The sequence below is a fragment of the Nipponia nippon genome, unplaced genomic scaffold (genome assembly GCF_047370975.1).
Source record: "Nipponia nippon isolate SJK-2023a ecotype South Korea unplaced genomic scaffold, ASM4737097v1 scaffold_2, whole genome shotgun sequence".
NCBI lineage: Eukaryota > Metazoa > Chordata > Aves > Pelecaniformes > Threskiornithidae > Nipponia > Nipponia nippon.
The window spans coordinates 119,744,136-119,767,159 of record NW_028262336.1 but is presented as its reverse complement, the minus strand read 5'-3'; the positions used below and the strand labels follow the sequence as shown (position 1 = coordinate 119,767,159).

The 23,024-nt window shown below is 43.9% G+C and overlaps 1 protein-coding gene across 1 annotated transcript; it reads right to left on the bottom strand.

The window, feature by feature from the left end:
* Positions 1 to 9,282: 9,282 nt before the first annotated feature.
* Positions 9,283 to 16,858, bottom strand: LOC104017380 (high affinity choline transporter 1). The gene is made up of 8 exons (XM_009470406.2): positions 16,681 to 16,858; positions 15,555 to 15,668; positions 13,819 to 13,974; positions 13,171 to 13,319; positions 12,527 to 12,670; positions 11,377 to 11,530; positions 10,278 to 10,495; positions 9,283 to 9,829 (listed from the first exon to the last, which is right to left on the bottom strand). The coding sequence occupies exons 1-8, from the start codon at positions 16,856 to 16,858 to the stop codon at positions 9,308 to 9,310; spliced, it is 1,635 nt and encodes a 544-aa protein (XP_009468681.1). The 3' UTR covers positions 9,283 to 9,307.
* Positions 16,859 to 23,024: the final 6,166 nt, after the last annotated feature.

Sequence of the window (23,024 nt, the reverse complement as noted above, 5' to 3'; positions counted from 1 at the left end):
TCCAGTGCCTGACTACCCTTTCTGTGAAGAAGTTTTTCCTAATATCCAACCTAAACTTCCCCTGGCGCAGCTTGAGGCCGTTTAGGCATCCTCAAGGACGGAATATTTCCCCATAGAACATATTCTCACTTTGAGCACCATATCTAGGACTATCCTGTGCTGTGCTCCTCAGTCCCGTTTCCTCTGTGTTTCCCTCTCTTTCCTGTCTGTGGCTCTTCTGCTCTTCCCTCTTGTTTCCTTGCCTGTACCAATGACCACTTTCAAACTGGCAGGGCTCCCTACCTGTTGCTTCCTAATTCCATCTAATATGGTAATCATCAATTAGGTAGTTAATCTTGGCTTGAAAACTTAGCATGATGAAGGGATGTGCAGGGGAATTAATCTCTGCTAGGCATCGTTTCAAACTGTCCTGGTCAGTTCTGTTGCATATCAATCCTTGGACTGTGCTCATCACACTGTGATCTGAGCCCTGTCCAGAGCTGCATTATGTGATGTACAACACAACATTGCACAGTTCACCAAAATTGTAAAAAATGTGGAAAAGTTGGAAATTTTTCAGTTTGTTTTAGTCCCACAGTGTAAAATTTCTCTCCAGTTCTGTAATGAAGTCAAGGTCTGTTATTATTGAATTATGAGCACAGGTGAACTCTGGGAGAAAATAAATCCCACGTTTGTATTAAAGAAAACCCTGTCGTGCCCTTTCTGCAATGTAACGCAAGTGTCACAGCTTGCAGTTGCATAGCAAGAGTTCCCAAGTTGCACCATGGTCTTGACTTTTTCTCCATGGTTGAAGCTCAAGGGTAACAGCAAGGCTCTGAGCATTTGTCAGCATTAAGCTAAAAGCCGTAGCGGTTACCTGGATGGTACTTGGTTGCCCATCTCCAGCCGTGAGGTCAGGGTTGGAAGAAGTAGGGAACAGAAGACATCACTGGGATTTGCCAGTCTGAACTCTGGGCTGAACATCACCTGCCCTAGGGCTCCCTGAATGAATTCCTCCTTAAAAAAGAAGATAACTTTCAGAAAAGCTTCCAATTTCACGGTAGCATTTTTAGTGATGAAGAATCCACCTCAATCCTTGGCAAATTGTTTTAACATTTAAAGGACCTTAAAAGGTCCTTAAAAGCTGAGTCTTGTTTGTAGTCTGAATTTGTCTAGTTTTAACTTTCAGACATTAGATCTTGTCATAAGCCCTGCCTATGAGAGAAGAGACATTATCAAAGTAGCAGAAACATGCTCTGGGTATGATTCATCTCATCTAAATTTCAGCATTACAGTGCATAGCATCACCTGGGGCTTCCTTGCAGGACAACACAGGCAATAGTCAGTTTTAGGCTGTGATTCACCTGATCTGTCTATAGACATCTGCGTTAGATTGTCCATTAGCCCATACTGAAGTGTGTCTTGTTTGTTAGCGCAGCTGAGCACACAATGTGGACTGCTCCTCATTGCCTACCCAGTCACTGGTAAGTGCAGTTCAATAGCATAATGCCAAGAATCAGTCTCACTAGAGATACAGATACTGGATGATAATTTCTTACTTGTAATTACATTTCAAGACCTGTCAGTTAGCCAGTTGTTAATCCACCTAATGTACATGGCATTGGTTTTGTATTGTTCTTGTTTCTTAATCAAATTTCTGTCTGATACTATCACAGATGCTCCACAGGAAATGAAATCTAAAAATGTCAAGGAAAACCAAGACAATGGAAGCCTCAGGATCCTGCCAGCTCAGGCAACAGCAGAGTGCTGCCCAGATGCTGGTGTTTGCTGCTTTAACTCTGTCTGTTGCAAATATTTTATCCTCTCAGTTCAGTCCCAGGTCCCAGGCTACTGACTGTCCACTTTGTGTGAATGTTAGTGCATTCCCTGGGTGTTTTTTGGAGTGAACCAACTGGTTTCTTCGAAACCAAAACTCAGGTGCTATTCTGGAGAAAGTTCATTCCAGATCACTCCACAGGACTAAGGTTGAACTGGATTTGGCTCCTCCAACTTCTGCAGTCTTACACTTCTATTCCAGCAAGCTTTGCACCCCTACAGACTGGTTGCATTCACTCTGCAACTTGACCTAGGAGCCCAGGACTGCTCCTTCATGCCGAAGCATTTAGTCATGTAGACATAACCTTTGAGACCATCGGGTCCTCTCCCTGCTCCATGGAGTGACTCAGCACAAGCAATGTTCAAGAGGCAATTCACCTCCTTTGAGGTAGCTGACCAAAACCCAGTCCAGCCACTGTTTTCATCTGGAAGCTATTTTTCCCATTTTTAGAATTTCCCTGCTCATTGTCATGCACAAACCAAAATGGCACCAGGAGCCTTGAAGACTCTTTATCACACCCATATTCACATAAATGATCCAGGCTGTTCTGCCCTTTTTGTCTCAGCTTTGTTAGTCTTCGTAAACACTTGCCTGCAGCTGGCTAAGCTGGACTTCTGTTATCTTGAGAATTTGGAGTCCAGATCATTCTACAGCAATAAAAAAAATGTAGTTTTATGATAACTTCAAAATGAAAACTTTCTAGGATTCAACTTTTGTTATTACCAATGACTAAAGTGAGAACATATCTGAAAAGAGCCCCAGTCCAGCCCACTGAAGGGATGCTGCTGCTGAAGGAGTTTACCTTCTTGATCCTGCCATGAGACTGGCACTCTTCCAGGGTCACAAAATCACAGAGTGGCTGAATTTCCAGGCACCTCTGGAAATTGTTTAGTCCAACCTCCTGCTCAGAGCAGGGTCAGCGAGAGCAGGTTGCTCAAACCTGTGTCCAGCTGGCTTTGATATCTCCAAGGATGGAGTGGGTGACCTGTTCCGGTGCCTGATCAACACTCACAGTGAAAAAAACTTTTCATATGGATTATCCTGTATTTCAGTTTGTGCTCATTGCCTCTTGTCCTCTCACCGGGCACCACTGAAAAGAGTCTGGCTCTGTCATCTGTTTTTCCCCCCTTCAAATATTTATATACAGTGATAAGATCCCCCTGAGCCTTCTCTTCTCGAGGCTGAACAGTCCCAGCTCTCTCAGCCTCTTGTCGTATGAAAGATGTTCTAAGCCCTTAATCACCCTCATAGTCCTTCAGTGGCCTCTCTCCAGTAAGTCCATGTCTCTCTTAGAATCATAGAATCACAGAATCATTTAGGTTGGAAAAGACCTTTAAGATCATCAAGTCCAACCCTTAACCTGGCACTGCCACGTCCACCACTAAACCATGCCCCTAAGCACCACATCTACATGTCTTTTAGATACCTTCAGGGATGGGGACTCGACCACTTCCCTGGGCAGCCTGTTCCAGTGCTTGGCAACCCTTTCGGTAAGAAGTTTTTCCTAATATCCAATCTAAACCTCCCCTGGCGCAGCTTGAGGCCATTTCCTCTTGTCCTATCACTTGTTACTTGTACTGGGCAGCCCAGCACTGGACACAGCACTCCAGATGAGCCTCACCAGGGCTGCGTGGAGGGGAAGGGTCATGTCCCTCGACCTGCTGTCAATGCCCAGGAGGCTGTTGGTGTTCTTTGTCAGAAGGGCACATTGCTGGCTCACGGTCAGCTTGCTGGCAACCAGGACCCCCAGGTCCTTTTCTGTAAAGCTGCTCTCAAGCTTGTTGACCCCCAGCCTGTCCTGCTGCCCGGGGTTATCCCTCCCCAGGTGCAGGACTTTGTGCTTCCCCTTGCTGAACTTCACAAAGTTCCTCTCAGCCCATTTCTCCAGCCTGTCCAGGTCCCTCTGGATGGCAGCACACCCATCTGCTGTATCAGCCGCTCCTCCTGGTTTTGTATCATCTGCAAACTTGCTGAGTGTGCACTGTGCCCCAACACTAAGGCTGTTAATGCAGATGGTATACAGTAGTGGTCCCAGCATTAAACCCTGGGGTACACCACTAGTGACTGGCATCCAGCTGGACCTTGTGCTGTGGATCGCAGACCTCTGAGCCTGGCAGTTCAGCCGCTTTTCAGTCCACCTCACTGTCCACTTATCTAACCTGTACTTCATCAGTTTGCTTGTGAGGATTTTGTTAGAGGCAGTGTCAAAAGCCTTGCTAAAGCAAAGATAAACAATGTGCACTTGTTCAGAGTTGTGAATTAAACTGACCAGGAAAACTGCCCTCCAGCTATGAACAGAAGTTCTCAACTCGTGCAAAATGAGTGTGCACCATGTATAACAGAGCTTTCTTCCAAAGATCTCAAAATCCTTCCTGGAGTCAATTAAAATGCTGTGCCTCTTCAAGAGACTGGGAAAGTAGAGCATGAGTGAGTCAAGTGAGTTGCCTAAGGTAGATCTGCAAAGTCTAACTTGTGCAGCAATACCTCCAGGGTCAGATAAGACAGCTGGTGGAGGGAAACTGAGGAGGGGAGGAGGAAAATGGACACCTCTGCCAAGGCAGATCCTGTATTACTTCAAGAGACCTGGCAAAAGATTTAAAACAACTAAACAACCATCTGGCCATTTGGCCAAAGAACTGAAGCAAAATACTGTCTGTTCTTGAGGTTCTTTAATGTTGAAGAAAGACATTTCCCAGCAGACTTAAGGAAAACTTTAGCTATACATCATTTGGCATAGAATCATAGAATCATAGAATCATAGAATCGTCAAGGTTGGAAAAGACCCTTAAGATCATCAAGTCCAACTGTTAACCTAACACTGCCAAGTCCACCTATACCATGTCCTCGAGCACCACATCTAGCTGTTCTTTAAATACCTCCAGGGATGTTCATGCTTTTGTGTCTGATAATGGAAACATTAATCTAGTTCACATTTTTCTCCTTTTTTTGATTATTCCAGACAGCCCAAATTCCAGTCACAAAGATGATCCTGGCCCCTACCTGGGGGCTTTGCTGCAGCAGCATTCCCATCCCTGAGGATGATGATGGATTGCCTCGAAGTTTTAAAGATCAGCAAAGCAAGCTTGCTTTTCTTTTTGATTTACAGATGTCCTGCTGTGGGAGATTAATGCCTTCGAATTCTTCCCTTGTTATAGGAGCACAAAAGTCAGTGGTGATCTAGAGCAGGGAAAGTTATTAGAAGACTGAAAAGCTCTGCTAGCTGAGCTATTCTCAGCAGAGGTTGTAGTAAAGTCTGAGAACTGCGAGGGAAGACTGGTGTGTGGCATGTGGGATAAAGCCAGGGAGCATGGCATTCACGTGGAAATGATGAGAGGATCACCCTGGCCCCACGCAGCTCATCGCTCACGGGGAAGTATCTCCCTGACAGTGCTAGAAATGTCTGGCAAACCTGCAAGTGTTTCTTTGCTTTCTTGCTGGACACCAGCTGTTATTCCAGTGAGGACACATTTAGGAAACCCTAAAAATGAGCATAAGTGAGAAGGGGAAGAGATGCAGATTTCCCTTCAGAAGCGTTATGTTCCTATTTTTCTCATCTACGTAAATCAGACATCCAAAGATGCCTGCTGAGGGTCTGATGAGATGCTGAGAACTCACTGCAGACCAAATGCTTTCCAAATTGCAGGTCTTTTTTTTTTTTGTTTTTTAATTAAACATGACAGATAGGGTATTATTAACCTCAAAAATGCCAGAAACAGGTAGCAGCTGTCTAGGCTGGGAAAAGTTAATGAAAACTGGAACTGTACAGAATCATTGGCATGGACACATTGAGGAGGCAAAGGAGGGGTAAACTGGGACTCTCCAGTGCTTACGCAATTTTTTTATAAAAAGGGGGCAAGGAAAAAAAAGGAATACTGAACTGGAAGCAGTAACCTATGAGAGGAATGATTTCATGGGAGCTGGGTCATCATCCCCAGTGCTGGCAACACCTCAAGGACTTTAGGTGTGCTGGGCTGGAACAACTAGGCATTTTGTCATTAAGTATAGGCTAGAATTGCTTTTATATTTATTTTACTTGCAGCTAATTACTTTCAAAACTTTGCCTGACCTTGATGAATGTTTTCTTTTTAAGCTTGCTGGGGGATGTTCTGAGGAGGGAGTCATAGAAGGATGGAAAACGGTAAACATTTAGGAAAGTTACAGTAATTGTGTCTTTGACATTTTTGTCTTTCCACACGAAGCAGAGCCTGTTTTAGTGGTATGAAATTCAGAGAAGCTTTGTAAGGGCAAAGTGTCTCTGCTGAGTATGCCAGATGCCCCTTACAGTGCTAAGACTTTCCTATTTGAAGTCACTGGGAGTTTTCTGTGGTGACGCTGGATGGTGATGTGGCAGCGGTGGTGACGCTCTTCAGCAATGTCCTACCCCGGAGTGCTGTCCTTTGACGCTGTCTCATCTACTGCCCGCCAGGCCAAGCGCGTGAGCACAGAAGGCTTTAATATCAAACTTTGTGACTCTGCAGGGGAACAGCAGGAGAAGTTGGGCACAGTAGTGTTGAGAAAAGGTATCTATCTCCAGATGTAGTCATTTGCCTTTCAGAGTTGCTAGGTGGGATGGTTGGTGAGTGGGATGCTGACCTTGACATGAGGACACAGGAGTTTCACCCTCACCTGGGCCATGCAGCAGGTCTGTGCCCTTGTGCAAGTGCACTATGCCAGCTTTGGTCTGCTCCACACAGAGGACCATACAGGTCTCCAAACCAGGTCATCCCTAAATCTTTCAGGGGAGTACATGCTTGGATCAGCATACAGTAACTGTGATTTAACAACAGCAGCCCAGTTCTTCTGGCGTGATGGTAATGATAACTTTGTTGTCTCCCTTAGCTAAGCACGACCTCACATGCTCCCACTCAGATCACTGGGGTGTGAAAGACTTCAGTGGGTGACCGCCTAGGGCCATAGTTAATGGTAATGCTTTTCATTTTCAAAGCAGCTTTTTTCCCTTTTCTAGACACATGTTATAATTAATATTATGACAGTCTCTAGATATACAGAATTAATATTATGACAGTCTCTAGAGATACAGAAAAGAATTTCTGGTCTTGGTTTAACAAAGCATGTCAACAGGACTGCTGTGCACGGGAAGTTAAGTGTGCCCAGGTGTTTACTAGCCCTAGGGAAAAGCTTAAAGCTATGTGATATTTTTCTGATGAAAAGCAGAATCTCCACCTTGCTGAGGATGGGTATTTTAAAGGAGAAGGATGCTCCCCATGGGGAGCAGAGTCATGAATGCTATATCTAGAGCTTAGGGCTGCCAGTCCTCCTCCCGAGCCACCGCACTTGCCTTGGTACAGTTCAGAGTGACACAGGGCTCCTTGCTGAGTTTGCTGCGGCCGTGCATGGTGGCAACCAGCAGAGTTTTTTGCCTTGGGCATGCATGGCGTACATGTTCAGCATGTGCTGGAAGCAATTCACCGAGCAGCATATTGTTTTCACCCTCAGCAGCTCAGTTGGCTGTCAGGGTTGCTCTGCTGTGGGGTATTTTGTATATGTCAGTAAATATCTTCCCTCCAACAGTGCCAGGTGTTTCCATGCACAGCAGCTCCCACAACCACTTTGTAAAGGTTTTGTGGCAAGGGGCTGCCCAGAGCACAGTTCTTGCTGGCTGTTGTGGGTGGATTGCTCCTGACCCCTGGTGAGCCACTGCACAGCTGCCGAGGGAAGTATAAAATGACAGCCATCCATGAGCCATCACTGCAGGATCCTTCTAAATCTTTATTTCAGCTCCCATATTAATGACCCATCCCACTGTGGGATGGTCTTGGTCCATCAGACTTCAGGCTAGAAGCTAAACTCACTAGTTAGCTGAGTTGCTTTTCTTCCGACCCATTGAGAATTTATGCCAACAAGGGATCAGGGGCTTTTCTGTACAGACCTGGTGGTTTGAATCTTTTGGGATCTTGCTCTCAGGATTTTGTGTCCCTGCAGGCAGGTTCAGGGTCAGTTTCCACCACCTTTCTGTCATTACAGTCCTCTGAATTCTCACACACCAGTTTGTGTACGTGTCCCACGCCATCCCACCACTGTGCTTGGGTAACAGCTTCACACGAGTGATTTAATCAGGTGTTCTTGAGAAGACGCATTCAAGAGTCTCTCTGGCACCTCCATTTTTCCAGCTGGTTGAGTTTTTGTAAATAGTGGCTATGTAAAACTGTCTTATCCAGTAATTGAGGGCTGTTGCTTCATCTTGCTCATCTGCTTCTGCCCTACCAGGTCATATGAGAAGGGATGTCCTCTCCTCAGCCACGTGGCAGCAGACTGGCTGTGTGGCCTGAGACTGAGGCTGGGGAGAGGCATATGCAAAAGTTTTTGCGGTATCAAGGGAAGCTTTGTAAAGCATAGAAAGCATGGTGCAGAACTGATATTACTGCTGGACTGCTGTGGTGGTTGCACTGCATTCAGTAATCTGTGTTTTTATAGGTCTGATGCGCTCCCCAGGGATGAGTATGTTAAAACTCTAGCTGTTGTAATGGTGTCGTGGTTTAACCCCAGCCAGAAACTAAGCACCACCCAGCCACTCGCTCACTCCCCGCTCGCCAGTGGGATGGGGGAGAGAACTGGAAGGGTAAAAGTAAGAAAACTCGTGGGTTGAGATAATGACAGTTTAATAGGTAAAGCAAAAGCCGCACATGCAAGCAAAGCAAAACAAGGAATTCATTCACTGCTTCCCATCGGCAGGCAGGTGTTCAGCCATCTCCAGGAAAGCAGGGCTCCATCATGCGTAATGCTTACTTGGGAAGACAAATGCTATCGCTCTGAATGTCCCCCCCTTCCTTCTTCTTCCCCCAGCTTTCTGTGCTGTGCATGGCGCCATATGCTGTGGGATAGCCCTTTGGTCAGTTGGGGTCAGCTGTCCCAGCTGTGTCCCCTCCCAGCTTCTTGTGCACCCCCAGCCTCCTCGCTGGTGGGGTGAGGAGCAGAAAAGGCCTTGACTCTGTGTAAGCACTGCTCAGCAATAACGAAAACATCCCTGTGTTATCAATGCTGTTTCCAGCACAAATCCCAAACATAGCCTCATACTAGCTACTATGAAGAAAATCAACTCTATCCCAGCCAAAACCAGCACAAATAGGAACAGGTTTGCTCACCCTTTTTTTTTTAATCAAGAATATCCAATCTATTAAGCATTAATTTGTCTCCTTTGTGGTGAGAAAAGTATGTGACTTGAGAATGCCATAAATGTTGGAGTATGATTTGTAGCCTTGCTTTCGGGTGGGGTACCAGGGGCACCCCGAAGCAAACACTGCTGGGGCCTGAGGTGCCCTGTGGTCACCACCACAAGATCATGCTCCATCACCTTTAATCACTGCAGACTTCAAGCTCACACATTCTCCTTGGATGAACAGAGTGTGTCTTTATTACTCTGTGAGGACTTTAAATAATTCATTACTGCTGAAAGCAAAGGGAAGAGCGATGCTGTTTGTACCATACTCTAATTGCTGAATGCACGGTTACCTTTCAAACGAGGCCCCACAGTTAATCACGATTCTCTTCTAGTGCAACCGTTGGCGAATTCATCTGTTTCTCCATCTGCTGCAGGGGGATGAGGGTGCCAGTTCCCCCCATGATATTGCAAACATCCCACCTGCGAGGAAGGAGGTTTCTCTGAAACAAAACTGCAGCCAGGTATGAAACAGCAACGATCGTCCCCAAGGTGAGAAGCATGGTGAATGTTTTAAAGGGGAAGAGCTGACTGTAAGTCCCATTCACCAGGGAGCAGGCTGGGTAGCAGATGACAGGAGGGATGCTCAGGGCAGGTTCCCCCGCCAGCAGCCTCAGGAGGAGCCCAACCCAGAAGCCAGCAGCTGAGCCATAGGTGTTGGTGCTGGGAGCGAAGAGGGCACAGCAGAGCTGGGGGAAGAGCAGGGCGTACACCAGCTCCCCGCTGAGGAACCAGAGGTCATAGACAGAGCTGGAGTAAAAAGCCAGACCGGCAGCCCCGGCCCCAAACACCAGCATGGAGGTCCTCATGGCCCATAAGACCTCCATCTCCGTCGCCTGTAAAACAGAGATTGTCACATTACAGACATGGTGTTTACTGGCGGGGTGACCAGCACTGCCCTGCCCTGAGCTGGTTCTCACCAAGCCCTCGCTGCTTTCAGGCAATGCTTGCCACCAGCAGCTGCCCAAGGAAGGCACCCCTGGAGATGCATCTGCCCTCTGTAATTTTAAGGGTCACGGTTTTATGCTGTTTCCATTAATATCCTAGTCCAAATTTTATATCAGTCATTTTGTAAAGAGCAAAGCTCACCAGTGTGAGTATTTGTATCCCTACCAAGGATATGAACACCCCTGACCTATGTTTGAAGCTCTGGCTCCAGAACTCAGTTGAGCAGCTGAAGAACAGACACCTCTAATCACACACTACACACACTGTATTTGAGATAGTCTTGAAACAAAAACATCTTTCCTGACACCAAAACTACTGAATGGTGTAACCAAGTACCTTTTTCCTCAGGATTTTCCTGTAGATATTGTGAGCGAACATGGAGCCGGCGGAGAGAAGAGCTGAATCTGCAGAAGACATTGCAGCAGCAGCGATGGCTCCCAAACCAGCAATGGAGATGTATGCTGGGCAGAGATAGTGTAAAACAAGTGGCAGTATCATTGCCGATTCCCCTCTCTCGAGTGGACTCGGAAGACCATAGCTTGTCTGGTTCCAGTCTTTAAAACAGAACAAGGAAAAAAATCACAACAAATCCTTCATTGACATTTCTGCTGTCTTTGAAGCTGCCTTTCTGCAGGTACCAGTCACAGCAGGGCTAAGGACTGAGGCCCACTCGGTATTTTAGGACTTGGATGAATTTCTTGGATTCTCTTATGATCTCCTGTGATTCCCCTTAACATGCTGCAGCTCTTGCTAGGTCAAAGATTTTCCTTTTCCCCAGTAGCACCTATAGAAATAGCTGTGCTTCGTGTGTTTCCAGAACTGGGACAGTTAAAGGTCAACTTTCTAGACCCTGCTCGTGAGGAGAGGGGAGTTTTGCGCTGATGCCCCTAGTGACAGATGAATTAATGAGTTCAATTGATTAAATGTTCAGTGACTTCGCTGCTCTTTAACCCTTGCTCACAGGACTGATCCCCTGGGCAGGGGCTGTGAGTTTACAGGACTGACCTTCTTGATTCCTTCAAGCAAGTTTTCTTCAGAACCTTATTAACAATCTGTAGTAATATTGCTGGGTCTTACATGCAGAAGGCATTAACAGAAGCAAGCGTAAGATTTCTTGGAAAGTAGGATTATACAGGGTTTTACAGGGGCTGCCTTCATCTTTTCTCAACACAACATCCATGAAAAGCTAATTCATCATAATGAAATAGCTTTAAACAGGCCTTGGGGCTGTTTAAATGTCTCTAGGTAGGTGTGCACTGAACCTCAGAGGGCTCCATATTTCTGGTACAGAACACCTAGTTGGGTGGCCAGGGCTACGCTTTTAGGTACACAGGAGTAGGTAATTTGAAGCCTAAATCAGGACTTCTTTGGATCCCATTTTAATCACCTTTGACAAAAACATGTTCATTATTCAGAGGCAAACAATTAGTTTTACCTGTTGATGCTGCAACTGCACCAATGAGCACAGAGGGGATGGCCATTGAGAAGCACCCAAGTCCAGAGAGGTAGGATATGAGCCTTGCCTGTCCTGGCGAGGCAGCGGAGAGCACTCTTTGGAAGTAAGTTTGCCATGGGATACTCCCAAGCACCTGAAACATTCAGATGTTACCAGCGGTACCCACCAGGCTGCTGGCAGCTGTAGGACATCATCCATTCATTCAGATGGATGATAATCTTTACTGTGATAAAACTCTCATTTCAAATGCATAAATGTTGCCCAGCTTTAACTATTGAGGATGATATTTTTGATGGTTGAGGGTGTCCTTTTTCTTTGTTTTCATTGTGATGGAATTGAAATTTTGATCAAAACCAGTTAATGGTTTGGCAGACTGAGAAAGCTGAAAAATAGGTTGCTTGGCACAGTGAAACAGGCACAGAGGAAGGAAAAGAGACGTTTTTCAGGAATGCAATTTTGTAAAAAATCTACCCGAACTTAGCTAGAGTATAATCTAAAATTAAAAATAAAATCGCCATTTTCACTTTCTTAGCAGACAAATTTAATCAGATAAAATCTGAAGATTCTGTCCTCACCCAACAAACTCAAGCTTCGGTGTGTCCCTGTTACCAGTCTAGCAAGAGTGTAACAACCTCCTGTAGTCTTCGCTATATTGGTAGCTCAAAGTTGAGTTGTGCAGTGGAGCCAATGGCACCATGTTTGCTGATGACCTGCAGCCATGCCATTTTAATATTTTTTTTTCAAATAGAGGGAATTTTACATAATTATGTTAAAAGCACACTATTGAGGCTGCAAGACCAACCTCTCAAAAGGTAGGAAATGCCTCATTTAGGTGCTGGCAGTAGAACTAGTTGCCTGGATGGTCTTACTCAAGAGGTACATTCCTTCACATGGGTAAAGGATGGAGTCTCCCTACTGCTTCTTTCTGTCCCACACCTGAGCTCTGGATCTCCCCAGTCCATTCAGTGTGCTGCAGAGTGGTTGAGAGAAGGTTTTACACATCATCCTGCCCCTGCCAGCTGTGCAACTTAAGGCTCCTGGCTGGAAGAACCCACAAGTTTTCCAGAAAAAAAAGTTTTCCCCCAAAAAATCCCTTCTCACAACCACCTGTCAAAGAAATACTCCATACCAGGTAGAAGAAGTCATCCAGCCACCTTCCAAGATACTGTTTTTCTATCTTCCCAATCCAAGGGTCTTGGTGAGATTGATGAGTTGCAGTGTAATAAATACTTTCTGTTGCAGAGTTCACCAGGGCAAAGGGGATACAGACCCACTAGGACAGAAACGGAAATAGTGAACCATTTCCCCAGGGTCCTTGTTCTTGGAGAATCTATTCAGATATTGAAATTAAGGTAGATGTAGAACGTAAAGATTAAACCCAGACAAAGAGTCTTCCTTTATCCCCCTTCCTTACATTAAATCTACATGTTTCTCATTCATGGCATCATCAAGAACATAAGTCAGTAACTGAGGTCAACAGGTGCCTTCAGCAGACAGATCTCTCTCCTTCCAGCCAAGATTGTTCAGGACAGGTTCTGCAGACTTTACTTGTGAGTAGTGTGTTCACCCAGCAAGGTTGATAGCTTGTGTGAGCACTGTCTGAAATGCATAAGGACTGTAAGACATTTCAGGAGACCTGTTCTCCTGAAGAGGAACTGTAGGGCAAGGGCCAGTATTGGTAGAGTTATTTTTGGTCTGAGATATACTGAAAAGAAAAGCAGGACTTTTTGCCTTAGTTAGGAAAGTGGGAACAAAGAAATACACAAGACTTGCCAGGCTGAGTGTAATGAAAACCAGCTGGATGACATCTGTGTATGCAACAGAGTAGAAGCCTCCCAGTAGAGTGTAGAGTATGACAGTGCATGCTGAGACAACGATAGCCAAAGAGCCTCCAATATCCAAGATGACCCTCATTGTTGCTCCTGCAGACAAGGACAGTGGTCAAGTATTTTAAGGCAGTTTTCATACATGCAGAATACAGAATAAATAAGGATATATTGTTCCCTTGATGCCAGCACACTGTGCTGCATGAGAAGCACACGGTCTACAGAGAGTGGGCAGAGTGAGGACTCAGGAGAGCCCATGTTCCCTTTCTGCTCTTGCTGCTACCTTGCTGCATGGCCTTTGCCAAGGCACTTTGACTTTTTACATCTCCTCTCCCACAGGCAAAAGGAAGGTACTAACTCATATTGCCACACCTCTCTGTTATAATATCATGAATATATACTACTGTCATTTGTTTTAAACCTGAAAACATATTTTCCAGAAATGAGAAATGCTTCTGTTCCGCTCACAAAAGGAGACATGAAGCACAACTTTCCACAACTTTCCACAGCTTAGTCCAATTCCCAAATGTGTATTATACTCTGATAGTTGTGCTGCATGACCTCTAACAAATGTAACAGCAAAGTAAGTATTTACCCAGGGATGCCAGGATAGCTGCAAACCAGAACACCTCTCCTAGCAGTGGTGGAATGAAGAGTAAGCTTCCCATCACGTTCCCGTAAGTTTCTTGAAGGGGATCCATCACTGTCACATAATTCTTGGATCTCATTGGATTTACAAAGAAGAAACCACCTATCAGAAGTGATGACATTTTGGTAGAATTTTGCATGTATTATATTCCAGGAAAAAAATATAAGAATACTATGGTATTTGGGTATCAGACCTATGTAGTGCGTGTGGAATTCGTACATAATGGACCTTAGAGAATGATGCAGCCAACCAGACACTGGGTCCTCAATTCACCTGCCTAAATATGGGGTTTCATCCATTTGAGAGGTTCCAAGTTATAAAGGACATCTGCTTCCAGCTGGCAGATATGACCTGCCACTTTTGGCAGACCTGGAGTGACTTTCTGGAGTGGCTACTGGAGGCCAGGTGGGACCCCCTAGGGCACCCCGAATGGCATAAGATACTTGTGTGACTGTAACTTAGTTCAGAGGACACCCACATACAGTCTCCTCTCCATCTCCAGTGACCTACCAACCTGAGACACAAAGTTTTCGGAAATGCTTCCTGTGGAAAATATCAGTAGGCAGAGTGAGGCATTGAAGACTCATATTTGGCTAAAAAAAGAGGCAAACTTTTGTCCTTGACCATATGATGCAACATGTCGATATACATTCCTTTTCTGGTTACATTTTCATTTTGGTGGCTTCATTGTCTCTTCCCAGTACTATATTGTTTTAATCTGCACATTGAGCTGAGTCCCACCCACCATCATCTAAATATTAGACTTCAGACGTACAGCCGTCTCATTAAAACCAAAGAATACGTATTGTGCCTAAGCCTGAAGCCAACAGGACTGCTTGTCTGGGCGCTGCTGACCTGAGTAAAGATTGCAGGATCAGACCTGCACTTCTCAATTTCATTAGTAAGAATTACTCACATAAGAAATGCTGGCAGTATATTTCCAAGCCTGATTCATATTCACGTCAGTTGGACTCCTCTCTCTCACTTGAGAATAAAGGTTATTGTTCTTTTAGAAATTCCTGTGCAAGGTCTGCACAGGTCTCCTTGCTTTAATCATCCTGTGTCCCTAGAGAGTTATGGTATAACTCAGTGTGGGCTGGAAGAAACTTTGGTCTTGGCAAGACAGGTGAACCTCAGCATGAGTCCAATAATTCTTGGAGTTAGAAATGGCATCTTAGGCATAGGACACTGCAAACTTAGCTTAGTTTCAACAAAATAGTGACCAGCTGTAAAGTGGGATAAGCTGGATGCACGACAAATTCATCCTGAGATGAGACTACTCAGAAGAATGCATTTTTAGTGGAAAAAACAAGATGGTATTATTTCACCACACAGAAATTCAAAGAAAAAACTAAAATGATACCAATACTCTCAATAGTCTGTGAATAAGAGACCATGACAGAAAAGCAATATGCACATAGCCATATGCTTCTAAAGTTCTCAGATAAGATTTTTGTCCTATAAATTGCTCCAAGCAGGCAAAACTCTACACTAGGTCCAAGCTACCCCATTTCTTATGTTTCAGTTTAGAGGACAGCATTATAAATGCTTATTCTGGATCTATGGGAGATTGAAGAAACAAAATCACCTTTAAAATGTACTCTATACTCTGTTATGCATCTTAATATACTCATATGACTTTTTTTTAAAGCTTATGTGTCCTGATTATGTGAATTTTTTACCAATAACAAGGGACAAGGCGAATCCCACAGGTGCCTGGACCCACAGTAGTCCCTTTGAAGGCAGGTAGACAATTTCAGCTGTGCCATTGATATACGCTCCTCCAACCCAGGTGGCTGTAAACATGGAAGATGGAAAGGTAAGAACTGTGATACATATTCTCGACTAGTCTTGTAGAACACTCTGAGAGCTTGTAAACCTTTTTCTCATACAAATATTTAATCATGCTTCTATTTTCTTTACAAAAAGTTTGCTCCCACAGTGAGACATGCTGCTGAGTACAGGTAACAGTATTAGAATCTCACCCTAAATAATTTGCCAGGTTCAAGAATGAATATTTATGTGTGTATGGAAAAGCTCAATGTTTAAACATCTAGAGGCAATTTGAATATAATAATTTTTTATTTCGTTTTTCTTAGTGAAAGACTTTTGTTAGAGCAAACAGAATTGCCTTTTTTATTTTGCTGTGTCTGATATAGACCATCCTTCATGAGCATCACTTACACAGTCTAAGAAAACAGACATGAAAAAAAATGCAAGCAGACATTGCAGACAGAATACAAACCTACAGCATGGGCTTAAGTGTCTTAGCCAGGCAAATACCACTCGGGGAAGCCTTGACAAAAAATGATACCAGGCAGCAAGGAGAGAAAAGGGAAGCGGAGGGCAGCAGTCAGTGGAGAAACATTTTCTCTTTAGCAGAGAGGCCAATGCTCGCCATGAGTAGCAATTTATTCCACACAGAACTGGATTGTTCCAGAAGTAAAATTCTTCTGTTATGCTGGATAACAGAAACTGGTTCAAGATTAAGACCACAGTCCTCCTTAATGAAAAATGTCGTATTCTTCAGTCACTCTTAAATTAAACTCTTTAACTCTTAACTAAACTCTTAAATTAATCTCTTTAATTTAAAGAATCTACATAAACATTACGTTCTGCTTAGTGTGAAGAGGTTTGGAAGAATCCATCCCAAAATGATTCATGAAACCATACTCCTTTAAAGCCACACTTAGGTAAAATCTGCCCTGACATTAAAGGAGTTCACCTGCTTTGAAAGAAAAGTCCCCCAGATCTATGTAATGCATGTGTTTTAAGAAGAATTTATAAAAGTCCTTTAAGAAAACTTACCTGTTGCAGTAAACAATCCAATGAAAACATTTACATTCCTGCCTCCAACTATGGCCATTTCAGTTGGGTTTCTGTTCTGCTGGTCCTTTTTGCTTTTCCAAGAAGCCCAAATTCCAGTAGCTAAAGTTAACATAAAAAACCCAATCAAAGATACTAAGCCTGGTATATTTAGAGCCATATTCTGTGGCCTAGTTTAGATCATAGAGAGAAATAATGGCTTGATGATAATATTCTTTGATTGAGTCCACAATCAGAAAAAAATAGAAAAAAATCAGAAAAAATAATGCCGCCTTGCAAAGAAACTGCTAAGTATTAGTCTGCTGTACTTTGTAAGGAAAGATGCCATACAAAACAGAGCCATAAACACAAAAGTCTTCAGAACTGGGTGGAAAGTCTTTGGAGGACTACTAGCAATTCTTCAGTCTTCCCCCTTCTTTAGAAGATATCCAATCTTATTTTTGTGGGGTGCAGAGATTAAGAGGGTAGGAATTAGTGTTGATAAGAGCAATGGAGCACTAATGTGAGGGAAAATACCAGCTTGGCTTAAAGGAGGGGAAATGTTATATTTTGTCTGATATGCAATGGTATGAAAATAATCCAGATTTCTCTAGGTTGTAGGCACAAGGCTAATGCAGAAGATAGGGCTAAGAATTTGTCTGTTTAAAGTTGACTGAACTAAACCCACAATAATCATCAAAATAAACCTAGGAAACAGTAAAAGAAGATTTACCACTGACCAGCCGAAGGAGATCCATGCTGATATTCAAAGCAAGCGCATTATCATTTCACTGCTGGGAACAGGCAGGAGAGCAAGGTGTTGTTAGACTGCAAAAAAACTACAGGAAAGACACAGACTTTTTAAAACTACTTTGCGAAGCTCCCTTTAAACAGACATAGTTCCAAGAAAAACTCATATATGCGTTAAGGAATTAAGTCAGTTATGTTTATTATAGAGTTGCCATACTGATATCTTTTTAGTTGCCCTGTGAATGTTTTTCATCTGTCCAGGTATGATTCTTCATAACCAATTCTATGTAAAAACTGCCCTATTTAGGGCATTTGTTTGGCTTTCCTGCATACTCGTGTTCATCTGTGGAGCAGGTAACTCCTTTCCATGTGGAAGTCACAGATTTCTTCTTCACAGATGCACTCTGAGCAGGAGTTTGAAAGCCCAAATCTTTAGGAAGGTTTTCTGCAGTGTGCCATCTCCTGCAGCCAGCCAGGAGTAGCTGTGCATGGAAATGACAGTGGCACAAGTTAAGCATGTCCCATGGGCAGGACATGGTAGGAACACATGGGCACATGGGCGATGGCTGTGGGAAGAAGCGAGGAGAAGTGCAGGAACCCCCTCTCTGTACAAGGGAGAATAAGGGTTTCAGTAAGTTATGCAGTGATCTGGTGGGAAGACTCTATCAGAAGTGTTTAAAAAAAAGTGGAAATTAAAAAAGATGAAAAAGCCTGACAAACAGATTATTTATCCTGCGTTAGGACAAATATTCCTTTATATTTATAATCGAGTGCTATTTTGATTGAGTAAGGGGTTTTAACTTTGACGCAATTATTTATGTACAAAAAGGGACGCTGTGCATTTTCAAGGCACATTTTCTGGGTGGTAATTAGAAACACTCCCTTCCGCCTTAAATGTACCTGCTACAAAGTCGTAGAAACTGCAGCTGTCGGTGGCAATGAAGCCATTGGTTTCTCTGGGTTGCCTTCCTTGCTCAAAATGGGATATTTCAAAAACATTTAAAATGCTGATTACACACAGGCACACACTAAGCTTTCTTCTATGAACAAATGTTTTGCAACATATTTCCTAGGCAGGAACAGAATAGGGTTGAAGGTGCATGTGGCTGAAGGTGCACGCAGCTGGGTCTCAGCCCGCTCTGTAGCCAGGCACTCCTGGGATGAAATACCTGGCGTTGCATCCTTTATATAGGGGTCAACTAAATTCAACACGTCCAAAACAAGATTTGAATTTGTTCTTTGACATCTGCAGAGAACGTCTGTAAAAAAAAACTAGTAAAAAGCAGCAGGCATAAAAATCTGCAGGGAAACTTCATTTAATTACCCAGAGGGATGGAGGGCAGACATGGTAGGACAAAATGTAAGGGAAAATGCTAAATGATGGAATGAAGGCGACTTAGAGAAAAAGTATGTGTAAAGTAGTTCATCTGAAGCTGGAGTGGTTTTGATGATATACAGTACATGGAAGAAGGATTGTAAAAGCATGAAGTTATATCACAAAGACCAATTCCACACTGAATCTGTTGTGCTCTTTTGCCACTAGATGGCTAATGCATCTGTTTTACCAAAAAAAAAGAAGTCTCACTAATGGAGAGATGTTTGAGGTGGGTTTCACCTCCCTGCTCATGATGGACGGCTGCATCTTTGGGTGCCAGCTGCTGCGCCACTCACTTCAAGCTCCCTGCGTAACCCGTGGGGAGAAATATGCCATTTTAGGAGATGATTCACTGACCTATTTTGGGTCCTGTGGGGCAGGACAGGGAGAGGGCAGATCTCAGTCTGCTGGACTCAGGGCTGCTTTTAAGAGCGGTGTTGCTGTACCCAGATGTTTCAGGGCTTGATTTGGATGCTCACATAGGGATGGCTGGCGCCACCTGAGATGCTCTAAAGCCTCTGAGATGGCCACATGGACAAGCAGATGTTACAGAGTCCCTGTGGGAGACACATGCCCTTCTGGGGCAGCAGCCAGGATATTCTGCCGTATGTCCAATGGTTCTGAGTACCTGCCTTGGGGGTTACTCATCTGAGCTCTTCCTCTCTCCTTATCACTTGACCTTGATGGAACAAACTCTGACATGGGTGGTTGATAAAAATAGAGTTCATGGAGAAAGTGAGCAGTGCTGTGTACCAGGGAAGTTTTCTATCTATGGTGGAAATGATCTGCACCATAGTGAGCACTTAGAGCTATTCTGAGGAAGAAATAAAGATGGACAAAACAGTGGCCTCTGTGCCTAAGATAAAGTCCTTGCCCTGCCTTTCTGGGTTAAATGTGCTACATTATTGATGACAAACTTTAGGCAGCCCTCTGTGGCCCATGGGCTCAGGAGGAAAGGGGGGCTGTGGGGTGAGACAGGTCCAGCAGGGAAGGGCATTTCCAAAGGGTGGCTGTCCCCTGTCACTCCTCCAGAAAGGGACAAACCCAGTGAGCTGGTGCTCTGTAGGAAAGGAAATAAAGTACTCTGAGAATCTGGAAAGGTAATTTTTGGTTGTTGTTTTTTTTTTTTTTAATCATTATTTCCTTTGGGATTTTTTTAAAGTTTCTTTGCAAAGAAGTGGTTGCCTGGGAGGAACTCCCTGGGAGAAGCTGGGGATGGGGCAGTGGAGCAGAGGCTGTGGCACAGGGAGCTCTGCGGGGACCAGCCTCTCACTGGTTTGCTTTGCTCTGCTCACCAAGAAAAACTGAGCACTGGGGCCTGAGGCATCTGAGCTATTTGCATCAAAATGATCTGACAGTTCCTCTTGAAATGAGAAGGTATGAAGTAGTCTGTGGTTTCCAACCCAGGTATTTGAATCATGCCCTTGATCTTGGCAGCTGAAACACTGGGCCATTTGTCTCCAGACATTTACAATTTTTCACATGGTGTGCTTGGTCTGAAGTTTTATTCCTATCCCAAGTCAATCCGAGGAACACTTTTTCCTCATCTGTTAGAAGTATCATCTCTTCTAACCAACTCAGATTTGCAAGTGGCTGCTCTGCAAGAGTTTCAAATGCAGAAGGGAGAGGGATAATTTGATTAGAAAGTATCACATTTTTACTCCTTGTATGAGAGCCTGTGTGGTGATACTGCACAGTGAGTAACAAATACAAAAATTAAACAAATATTTTGTCATTATGCCTGTGTGAGTTTTTGACCATTAATTATTTAATATTGGTAGATATAGAGAAGACAGATTGATAGATAGGTAGGTAGGTAGATAGATAGATAGACAGATAGATAGAAGATGAATAGACATGAAAGATAGATATAGAAAGTATTATGAGTTCCTTAGTTTTACTAAATTCTTCATGTGTTCAATACATAAAACATTCAGAGACAAAATGCCTCTTTTCCTTTGTTAGGAGATTTCACTGAAATAATTCTTCCTATTTTGGAAAAAAAAAATTAAAATCTGTAGTAATAGCAATTCTGAAACATGATATTTTGTCTTTACTCAAGCCAGCTCTCTGTCCGAACCAAAATTATTGTTATTAGTGTTATGTAGCCATTTTCTTACAGGTTTCTCTGCAGTGCTCGGTGCGAGGAGCTGCCCCTGTTGCGATGTACCGTCCGGCTCCCGGAGAAGGCTCTGGTGACACTTCCGAGGGCTCAGGCTTTGACACACATGTAAAAGGTGATTTGGGGGATGCGAAAAGCCATGAACTGAAATGATTTCACCTAATTTTAGCCACCTTTAAGTATCTTGGCTAAATGAATTTTTAGCATCCTTGTGTTTGCAAGAGACAGGCGTTTGCTTTGGTCACCTGCACCTCCATGTTGCTAGCTCCAGCTGAGATACTTGGGTTTCTAGAGATCTAGAGTGGCTCTCAGGAGTGACACAGGACACATGGAAGACCCTTGCCACCTCACGTGGCATCGGGAGGCTGAGCAGGATGCTTTGCTGCACTTCAAATGGCACCACGTGCTCCTGTCTAGGGTGGACAATTGAATCTTGCCTGGAGAGGCAATTCCTCCTGCCTGCTTTAGACATCTCTTTCAGTATGGGCTGGGGGAAGGCTACCTCTCTCCATGTACTATGTGGCTTGACGCTTACCCCAGAAAAGACTCCTTTTCAGTGGTTCAAGTTAGACAAGATGAATTTAACTCTACTTTCTGTGTTATTCCATATGTCTTCCTACCAGAGCTAGTTTGAAGTCACAAGTCCTTTAAGTCACACAAATCAAGCCAGAAAATAACTTCAGAATAACAACATTTAATATTTATACATATTAAATGTCAGGCCAGTGATTGCACAGTTGACAGGACAGAGGGTGTCCCCATTAGCACACAGATGTGACACTAAACATCCCCAGGGCAGGACAGCTTGGAACAAGCAGATAGCAGCAGTACAGTGCATTCACTTTCCCGTGCTGGAGGTGGTGTGTGCCACTGGGTACCTCTCCCTCGCCCAGGGCTGGCACAGCCCAAACTGGCTTTATCATAGAGATGAGAGTCAGGGAGACAAAACTAAAGGATGAGGGCAGGGCTGATATTTAAGGGCTGTGAAGAGCTCATAGAGCCCCTCTGCTGACAAAGGAATCTCTCTCAGTCTGGCTACATGCTGAATATCCTTACTTCTAGCTGCCTCCTTGACTCTCTTTCTGGTTGAGTCACTTGGCTTTATTTTGAAGTCCACTTTATATGGTAGCACTGTGCAGGCTTCACTGCTGACAATGAACATGAGCTTTTTAAGCCACCTGGCAGGTTTGGATGCACCTAGTCATGACTGCAAACTTCAACAAGTCTTATGCTTTTTTTACAGAAGGTACTTTTAAGTTTTATGGTCAGATTTCCTTCTACTAGGGGTGAAACTATGCTCCAAGGAAGTTTACATGTGCTCCTCATCTTAGCACAGCTGGCGTTTTCTTCCCCATTTTGTATGGGGATACAACGGGGATGCAATAACTGTGTTCAAATAACTTGCTCCCATGCTACAATGCAGAAATATGAACAACTTTTGGCTGAGAAAACATAAATATCTCTCTTTGAAAAATAGACTCCAAGTGCTTTAAATATATTCAGATTTTCATAATGGCATACATGCCTTCAGGATGGATAAAGATTATCTTACAGTTTGGCTGACTCAGGGAATTCAGTGGCATGTCCAAGAATTAACCTCTGAGGAAGTCACCGAAGCGATGGGGTTTCTGAAATTTGCCAGTCATGGACTGTAGCATCAAGGGCTTGGTCTTGTGTGATGATGGGGAATTACGCAGCTCCTGCTTGGGATTACTGTTGCTGTAACACTAAGACTGATGCAATTTGTTGCCTTTCAGATTATATCTGTTATTTGTTACTAAGCTGCACATAATTACTACCTTTATCAATGTAATGTTTATCTTTACCAGTTAATTGCTTGTCCATGTGATCTATTCTAGAACAGCTCTACAGACCTGTGTGGAAATTAGTGAGACTCCTATGCAGTCTCGTGAGGGCAAAATTGGTGCTGAGGTTCTCCTCCTTTAGTTAAACAGGACATTGTTAAACTCTTGCTCCAAACTCTACTGTCTATATTGACCCAGATAGCCCCTCCAGGGCTACCACGTCTCTCAGATGCTCCTGAAGAACTGATGTAGAAGTGCGCTGGACTTTGTCAAACGTGATAGCAAGCTACCGAAT